This window comes from Myotis daubentonii, chromosome 16, assembly GCF_963259705.1.
Source record: "Myotis daubentonii chromosome 16, mMyoDau2.1, whole genome shotgun sequence".
Classification (NCBI taxonomy): Eukaryota; Metazoa; Chordata; class Mammalia; order Chiroptera; family Vespertilionidae; genus Myotis; species Myotis daubentonii.
Genome location: NC_081855.1, coordinates 50217227 through 50226607, shown reverse-complemented (window position 1 = coordinate 50226607; position 9381 = coordinate 50217227). Strand labels below are relative to the sequence as shown.

The following is a 9381-nucleotide window of genomic DNA, read 5'->3' as shown; positions in this document are numbered from 1 at the left end:
TCGGCAGGCGGTGGCGGGTGCCAGCTGCCAGGATGTGGGATCCTGCTGCTCCCTCGCAGGGCAGGGCGCAGGGGCAGAGCCCACGGAGGGACCCTGCTTCTCCCCCTCATGCCTCCTAGCGGGGGGGCCCCCAGGAATGGCTTTTCCCAGGGACTGGGGCGGGGAGGGGATGAGCAGGAGTGGTCACCCTCACCCTCCTCTGCAGAGTCCGCCAGAGACGGGGAGACAGGCATTATCCTCATTTTACCGAGGAGGAAGCTGAGGCCCACGGCCTGACCCCCTATAACAAAGCTCCCAGAGGCCAGCAGTGTGTCTGTTCCCCTTAGGCAAGGGGCTCCCCAGGCCAGGGAGGACCCCAAGAGATCTGGGGGCTCCCCAGGTTAGAGGCAGATTCGCCCGCTCAGCCTGCGGGGCTCCTTAGGGCCCTTGGACCTGGGCGAGGGTGCCCCCCCAAGTCTCTCACCATCTCCTAGGTTCCAGGAATGCTGGGTCGGGGGCCAGGGCAGCCCCGGGGTTCAGGCCTGTGGAGCCTTGTTCCGGCCTTTTCTGGCTCCCTGGGCTGGGTTCTCCAGCTCCCCCCAGAATGAGCTCAGAGGCCTAATTGCTGCTGCGGATGCAGGATCACCCTAGCCTGGGGCTGCGGCTCCAACGCCACCTTTGTTTGTGAACAATGGGCTCCTAAGAGGCCGGGGCCCAGGCCAGGCTCGGGCAGGAGAGGGGCCTGGGGGGTGCACTCAGCATGTCCAGCCTGAGCCCCAGGCCCTGGGCGGCTGATACAGAAGCAAATTACCGGGCTGGGGTTCTGGCTCTGACTTCAAGGGCCAGGGGCCCAGCCCCCCACAGCCCGGCTATAAAGGGCTGCCCAGGGTCTCTGTCCAGACCAGGCTCTGCTCCTGGCCAGGGGACACCATGGCTGCCACCACCACCAGCTTCCGCCAGTTCTCCACCTCCGGCTCCATCAAGGGCCTGGGCATGCCCACCGGGGGTTTCTCTCGGGTGTCCACGGTCCGCGTCGGGGGTGCCTGCCGAGCCCCCAGCCTCCTGGGAGCCGGGAGCTGTGGCAACATGTCCGTCAATTCGTCCCGCTTCATGGCGGGCATGGGGGGTGGCTACAGCGGGGGCTACTCCTGCAACCTGGGTGGGGGCTACGGCCCCAGCTACAGTGTGTCGGACGCCCTGCTGGGGGGCGGCGAGAAGGAGACCATGCAGAACCTCAACGACCGCCTGGCCTCCTACCTGGACAAGGTGCGCGCCCTGGAGGAGGCCAACGCCGACCTGGAGGTGAAGATCCGGGACTGGTACAAGAAGCAGGGCCCCGAGCCTGCCCGGGACTACAGCCACTACTTCAAGGCCATCGAGGAGCTGAAGAGCAAGGTGCGTGGACCAGGCAGCTCCCTGCCCTCTGCCCTCTGCCCTCTGCCCTTAGTACCTGCTTCTGACTCATCCCATCCCACCTGAGCGAACATTCCTATCTTAGGTCTCCATCATTCATTCACTTCCCGGTCTTAGGCCTGGAGGACACCCCATGCAGGGAGGTTGTTTGGAGTTCTCTCTTTCTGAGGGGGGGGGCGTGTTGGGGTGGTGATGGAGGAGCAGCAGGTGTGGGGAGTGCTCAGAATCTTGAAGACAGCAGACGGCATCCCAGGTATAGAGGATGGCGTAGGCAAAGACACAGAGGCAGGGGAGAGGTTGGTGTTGGCTGCTGGGGGATGGAGTGTGAGCAGGGAGGCGTCAGAGCCAGTCCCCTCTGGCTCTGCCTGCCTCACCTCCTCCAGGCAGTCCTCCTGGATGGATGGCACTTGCCTCTTCCCCCCAGATCTTGGGGTTCCTTCAACACGTTGAGGTTCAGTCTATATGTCCTGCTCGTTGTGCGGATCTCACTGAGGTTGGCAGGTACTTGCGGCTGCCTTTGTTGTGGGTCCTCTTCACTTCCCCGATGCGGGTCACTCTGGGGCTTCCTGAGGGCAGAGCCCGCGTCTCTCTTGGCAGATTGGGGGGCGGGTCCGGAAGGAAGGAGCTGTGTCTTTCCTCTCAGACTGGAAACTTCAGGGAAGGGATTTCTCTTAGTCTGATGGATCTCTCTCTCTCTCTCTCTCTCTCTCTCTCTCTCTCTCCCTTCCCCCCTCCCCCCCCCCCCAGGAACATGGCCTTGGCATTCTGTGGACGTGGCACTTGGGTTTTCTGCACGAACCCACCCCTGCAGGGTCCTAGTGTTGCAACCCCCAGAGGCAGCTGGGAGGTCAATGAGAGCCAGAGAGCCAGGCTCGAGGGCAGCAGGGGTGCGGCCTGGCTGGCGCCCGCGGTCAGACTTACTCGGTTTGCTGGTGGAGAACCAGGCGTGGTGCTGCCTTTCGGGGGGCTTTGTGGGTTCCTGCCTGGGACCTGCGCCAGGCGGGGAATTCCTGCAGCTGTTCCCTGGCAGCAGCGCTACTGGGAGAGCCAGATCAGATACTAGGCTTGGTCTGGGCAGCGGGGCGCCCGGGGGAGCCCTGGTGAGTCAGTGTGTTCCCCAATCCATTCGGGGTCAGCCAGCTCCTCACCACCAACCCCAGTGAACCCCGCACCAGGCCTCCTCCCTCTGAGTCACTGTGCCCCTCAGGGGTTTTGGCAATGGCCCCGGCCCCTCGCCGGACCCCATTCTGAGCGGGGAGGTGAGTGGGACAGACCCACGGAGGCCTGGGGTGGCTAGCAAACTGGCCCCGGCTCAGTCTGGAAACCTAGGGCCTGACCCAGGGTGAGCCTACTGCCGAAGCTTCCCTCTCTTACACCTTCTACACTTCAGCCCTCAGTCTCCAAAAATTCCAAATTCCACCCCGCTAATCTGCTCTGTCTGGGCCTCGCTCGCCCCACCAACTCCATGGGTCTTGACTGGAGTTTCTCTTGGGCATTTCTCACAACAACAATGACAGCAGCAGTAATAATAACGAACCTTCTGCTCCTTCCTGAGTCTCCCCTGTTCGCATTTAAGCCTCCTGATGACCCAGTGGGAAAGGAAAAAACCCTGCCCCAGGTTTGCGGTGGGGCCAGTGGTAACCTCACTAATTAATTAATCACCCAATTAAACGAGTGTTTCCTTGGGGCCAACTCTGGCCCAGGTACTACGCCCAGAGCTGGGGATTCTAAAGGGAAGGAGACAGACGTAGCCTTGTGCCCTGAATCTCAGAGTTCATGGGAGGAGGAAAGAATTTAAAAAGTCATGGAAAAATCACACTCAGGAGAAGTGCTGTGAAAGAGAGAGGGGTAGGGAGGAGGTATGTCCAGAAGGAGGGACCCTGGTGAGGAACTGATGAGGGCTTCCTGGAGGAGGTGGCAACTGAGTCCAGAGGTGAAGTTCATTAGGAAAGAGGGAGCCAGGTCCAGGTGGCTTGGGGAGTGACCCCATGGTTGTTGAGGGGTATGTGTGGGTCCCCTGGCATCATGGTTACCTATGCCTGGGCACAGTGCCCCTACCACTCAGTGAGTCCCCGAGCCAGGTCCTCAGAGGAGGAGACCACACCACAGGGACCCTCCTTCACTCGGGCACACTCTCCAAAGAGCTGCGAGAGGGGTGCAGAGTCTTCCCGGGGCTGCTGAGGGTGCTTGCTCACAGAGCCCATCATCGCTCCCCCCCAGATCCTGGCCGCCACCATCGACAATGCCAGCCTGGTGCTGCAGATTGACAATGCCCGCCTGGCAGCCGATGACTTCCGCACCAAGTGAGTCTGGGCCTCCGGGGCTGCTGGCGGTGGGTCCAGCTGTGCACCTCACCGGGCCCTCTGTGTGCACGAGGTGGGGCGGGGGGGGGGGCTGGTGGGCCTCCATGGCTCATGCCTCCACCCCTCCCAGGTATGAGATGGAGCTGAATCTGCGCATGAGCGTGGAGGGCGACACCAACGGCCTGCGCCGGGTGCTGGACGAGCTGACCCTGGCCAGGGCCGACCTGGAGATGCAGATCGAGAACCTGAAGGAGGAGCTGGCCTACCTGAGGAAGAACCACGAGGAGGTGAGGCCAGCGGGGGAGTGACTGCAGGAGAAACTCACCTGGGGACAAGCAAGGCTGGGGCCTCCCCATCTGCCTGGGCCGGGGCCCTGCTCTGCACCCAGCGCCCATCCAGGGTGGGTGCCTGGCCCTGACCTGGCTGACCCTCGGAGGGTCCCGGGGGAGGCCTGGAGGGCCTTCTCCCCACCAAGGTACTTTCCATGTCCCCGAAGGCACGGCTCACTGTGTGGTGGCAGTTAACGATCTAATGAGATCGCAGTCGAAGAACAGGCACGCTGATTACTACAATTAATTACAGTGGTGATAGTCATCTTCCCAGCACACACAGTGATTCACAGCAATGGTCTCAGGTGACAGCAACCAGCTCTGCGAGAAGGGTGCTCATTCTCCCCTTTACCAATGGAGAAACGGAGGCTCAGAGAGGCTGAGGGGTTTATCCAAGGCTGCGCAGGCATCTTCCCTCCAATCTGTCCCACCATGTCCACATCCAGGGCCAACTCCACCACTCTGCCACCTCTCCCACCTCTTTTTTCAGAGAACTCTGGATCCCAGGGACCCCAAAACTCAACCCAAGGCCCTGTAGGGGGACTAATGAGCCTGTGGCTTCCTTCTCAGCTGACCTCTGGGCTGCCCTGAGCTGGGGGAGCCCGATCCCCGAGTATCAGAAGCCCAGCAAGTGTCTCCAATTGGCTTTGAGGCTGGTGATAGGGGTTGCATTTCCTAACGAGGTCTGGTCCTGGGGCTGTTTTCCCCTGCTGTGCTGCATGGCCGGCCGGCCGTGGGTGACAAGGGTGGCGAGCTTGTCCTGGCTCGTGCCCTCTCATGACAGGGAGTTGGGGATGGACACACAGCACACACGGGGGATGGGTCCTGCGTGTGTGGGGGGAAGATGTTTGATATCCACAGCCCTGCACAGTCAGTGGAGCCATGACCTCTGCCTCCACCTTCAGGGCGAGGAGCTGTTGGCCTGTCTGCGTCGGTCCGTCTGTCGTTGACACCTGTGTCCCCCAGGTGGAGAAGGCGGGCCGCAGGCTCTCTCCCCAGGTGGCCCTGGGTGAGCGCCTGCTCTCCTCTCTGCCCAGGAAATGAACGCCCTGCGAGGCCAGGTGGGCGGGGACGTCAGCGTGGAGATGGACGCCGCCCCCGGCGTGGACCTGAGCCGCATCCTGAACGAGATGCGCGACCAGTACGAGAAGATCGCGGAGAAGAACCGCAAGGAAGCCGAGGACTGGTTCTTCACCAAGGTGGGTGGCCCGCGTGAGCAGGTGTGCGCGCACCTGTGCGTGCATGTGCGGAGTGCGGAGTGTGGGCCGGAGAACGTGTAGCCGCACAGCCTGTGCCATCTGGAAGGGCCTTTGGAAACCAGTTGGACCAACCCTCAAGTTCAGACGCTGATCATGAGGCCTGGAGAGGCCCCAGGCTCACGCCACCCTCGGGTGCGGCCTGGGGAACCAGGTCTCCCCCACAGCGAGGGCTCCTCCCGCACAGGCCTTTGTAGGCATGTGTGTGTTTGGACGCATAACTCAGACCCTTAGAAGACACACGGAGAAGCGACAGGAACAGGCACAGAAAGATAAAACCCAGGCCTGCCTGGCCAATGTCGCAGCTCCCTGGGCCGCAACTAATGCAGATGCCCGCAAAGCAGGGCGAATCCCGCTGAGGGCCCATGTGGGCACCCAGGGTGTCTGTGTGCACCCATGTGGGCACCGAGGGTTGGGGCCCCACAGAGGCCAGCGAGGCGCTGGTGGAGCAAGTCCAGGAGGTCAGGGCTCAGGGGTGGCCCCTGTCCCCGGCCCCATGTCCACAAGCCTCCTCAAGCCCCCACGGCCCACCTGCTTCCAGACCGAGGAGCTGAACCGCGAGGTGGCCACGAACACCGAGGCCCTGCAGAGCCACAGGACGGAGATCTCCGAGCTCCGCCGCTCCGTGCAGAACCTGGAGATTGAGCTGCAGTCCCAGCTCAGCATGGTAGGGCCTCCGTCCCTCCCCTCCCCTCCCCTCCCTGCCTCCCTGCCTCCCTGCCTCCCTGCCTCCCTGCCTCCTCCCTACCATCCCAGGGCTACCCCGGCCGTGTGGACCCCCACTCAGAGAACCAGACTCCGTCACCGTGTCACTTCACCCAGGGACATGGCCCCTCGCTGCCCCAGTTACCACCCCGCCTAGCTACTGGCTGCACCCACAACCCCCCACGGTGGGCTCCTCCTCTGGGTGGGGAAGGGTCCCACCTCGGTCTTATTCATCCGCCTGCGCTTTGGCCCACAGAAAGCATCGCTGGAGGGCAGCCTTGCGGAGACCGAGGCGCGCTACGGGGCGCAGCTGGCCCAGCTGCAGGGGCTCATCGGCAGCATCGAGCAGCAGCTGGGCGAGCTCCGCTGTGACATGGAGCGTCAGAACCACGAGTACCAGGTGCTGCTGGACGTGAAGACGCGGCTGGAGCAGGAGATCGCCACCTACCGCCGCCTGCTGGAGGGCGAGGACGCCCAGTGAGTGGGGGCACCTGGGCACATTGCTTCGCCCAGGGAGGGGCGATTGAGCTGCAGGGGCAGCCCCAGCAAAGGCCAGGAGGAGGTGTGGAGGCTTGCAGGGGGCGACACGGAGACCGCTGGCTGGGGTCCGGCTGAGAGGAGCACTGAAGGCCACCTTCGAGCCGGCGGACTCGGTGGTGTAGGCATGCGGGTGCCAGGAGGGGCTCTGCGCAGGATGGGCATGATCGAGAGGTCTCAGAGCCTTCACTCTGGCTGCAGACGGAGAGCTGCATCAGGGAGGCCAGGGGCACGGGGACCTGCTGGGAGGCTGAGGAAGGGACAGGGGCAGGGGCAGGGGCAGGGACAGGGAAAGGCCTGGGCGTGGGGCGAGCGTGGCTCACGCGTGGCTCACAGAGGGACTCAATCAGTGCTGAGTGAGCACGCGAAGGCCTGGGTAAGGATGAGCCTGGGTTTCTGGGTCCCATGACTTGTGGTTGGCGACGCCATTACCCAGGATGGGATGAGGACCAGGGCGGCATCTGGTTTGGAGTTGGGAAGGTGGATGGGGGCCCTGCTGTACAGGGGCTGAGACCGTCCTGGAGTCTGCATGCTTAGTCATGTGCTCCAGCTTTTCTGTATCCTGAAGATGGTGAGGTCCCCTTACCCGTGGTCGGCAAACTGCGGCTCGCGAGCCACATGCGGCTCTTTGGCCCCTTGAGTGTGGCTCTTCCTAAGCCTTAGGAATACCCTAATTAAGTTAATAACAATGTACCTACCTATATAGTTTAAGTTTAAAAAATGTGGCTCTCAAAAGAAATTCTAATCGTTGTACTGTTGATATTTGGCTCTGTTGACGAATGAGTTTGCCGACTGCTAGTCTAACCACAGTCTCTCTTGCTTTAATTGAGTCTATTTGTGGGGTCCTTCTAGGTACAGGAAAACGTGCTCAGCTTCTTGTACATCCTTGGCTAGCTGCAAAGGACCTCTGGGCCTCTGTTGGGGTGGCCCCTTTCCGTACTCCTGCCCACCGGGCCTGTGCCCTTTGACCCTTGCGGTTGCCATTCTTTTCCGTGCACTCCCAGCTGGGATTCCTCTTTGGTTTTCTGGGACCTCTCTCCCCTCACCCTGGGGCTCCCCAGCTGCTTCTCCTCCCGGGGGACAGGGCTCCCAGCATCACCCCTGGGTTGACAGGTCCCCTCTCCCTCCCTGCAGCCTGGCCAACCAGTACTCCTCGTTCCTGGCCTCGCAGCCCACACGGGAAGGTAAGAGTCAGCCCCATCCTGCCCAGGGAGAGTGGGAGGACCCTTCTGTGTGGGAGATGGGGGAGGGGCTCCGGCCTGAGGTTCCCTGCCCAACCCCCCCTTCCCTCTGCAGCCACGGTGACCAGCCGCCAGGTGCGCACCATCGTGGAGGAGGTCCAGGATGGCAAGGTGGTCACCTCCCGGGAGCAGGTCCACCGCTCTACCCACTGAGCCCTTCCCACTTGCAACAGCCCAGCCTCGAGGGTCACGGGGCAGCCCTTGCCTCCAGCCCCCCGCACGCTACTGCTGAGCCCATGCGCCCATCGGGGCCACTGCCTGAGAGCTGTTGTCTTTCTGTACCTGCTTCCCAAAGTCCTCACGGGGGCCTCCTGAATTGGCCCCAGTGACCACTATTAAAGCTTGGCCTAAAGTTCAATGCCTCCTGGGGTCCTGTGTGGTCATTGGTGTGGGGCGGTGTGGGCTGAGGGACTGGGGGAGGAGGAGAGTCTGTTAAATTTTGGGGTGGTGGATGCCCGGCTGGCGTGGCTCAGTGGTTGAGCATTGACCTCTGAACCAGGAGGTCACGGTCCGATTCCCGGTCAGGGCACATGCCCAGGTTGCAGGCTCGATCCCCAGTGTGAGGCATGCAGGAGGTAGCCCATCAGTGATTCTCTCTCGTCATTGATACTTCTATCTCTCCCTCTCCCATCCTCTCTGAAATCAATAAAAATATATTTTAGCCGAAACCGGTTTGGCTCAGTGGATAGAGCGTCGGCCTGCGGACTGAAAGGTCCCAGGTTCGATTCCGGTCAAGGGCATGTACCTGGGTTGCGAGCATATCCCCAGTGGGAGATGTGCAGGAGGCAGCTGATCGATGTTTCTCTCTCATCGATGTTTCTAACTCTTTATCTCTCTCCCTTCCTCTCTGTAAAAGATCAATAAAATATATATATATAAAAATATATATATATATTTTAAAAATTTTGGGGGTGGTGCTTGTCACCTGCCAACCAGTTCTACCCACCTCAACCAGGCCTGGGGCTCCTGGGAGGACGAGAGGGAAGGAGGCAGGAGGACCTAGGGCTCAGGGATGGGACAGTCCCACAAGCTGGGACCGTGTCTGAGAAGCAGCCCCTGGGGTCGCCATTGCCTGTGCTGGCCCCTGGGAGGGCCCCGAGGGCTCCCAGGGAGCTGTGCCTATTATAGACGCTCCCGCCTTCGCCTCCGTCTCGGGGAGAGAGGCCGGGCAGGGCTTCCTGAAGGGTGGTCCGGGACATGGATGGGTGAGAGGAGGTGGCAGCGGCACAGCCCGGGAAACCAGACCGGCTCTGCCCAGCTCGGGGGTGTGTGTGGGGCGGGGTGACCGCTGTGTAAGTGAGCGTGGGGGGCTGTTTTGTTTGCTTCGGTGGCTTGGCAGCTGCCGGGCTATTGGGGAATCTCTGTCGGCTGCTGGCGGGGGCTGCCCGGGCCTGCCTGGGAAGTGGAAGCCATCGGCAGCCTGAGACACGACCACATTCCGCCCAACCTGTCTGCTGTGGCGCTGGGACCCAGGCCGGGCCTGGGCAGGGGAGCGCTGTAGGGTGGCTCAGGGTCCATCCCGAAGGGCCATGTCAGGGGAAGGACCTGTGTGGGGGGACTGGCTGGAGGGTCTCAGGAATGCGAAGGTGTGTGCCCTCACCTTACCCTGAGGCCTCTT

General features: G+C 62.0%; 1 protein-coding gene across 1 annotated transcript; it reads left to right on the top strand.

Annotated features, from left to right (window-relative positions):
* Positions 1 to 364: 364 nt before the first annotated feature.
* On the top strand, positions 365 to 8121 carry LOC132219023 (keratin, type I cytoskeletal 42-like). The gene is given in 9 exon segments (XM_059671013.1): positions 365 to 893; positions 896 to 1374; positions 3613 to 3695; positions 3826 to 3982; positions 5062 to 5223; positions 5822 to 5947; positions 6242 to 6462; positions 7657 to 7706; positions 7819 to 8121. Coding segments are annotated over 9 exon segments (1530 nt in total). The 5' UTR covers positions 365 to 739; the 3' UTR covers positions 7917 to 8121.
* Positions 8122 to 9381: the final 1260 nt, after the last annotated feature.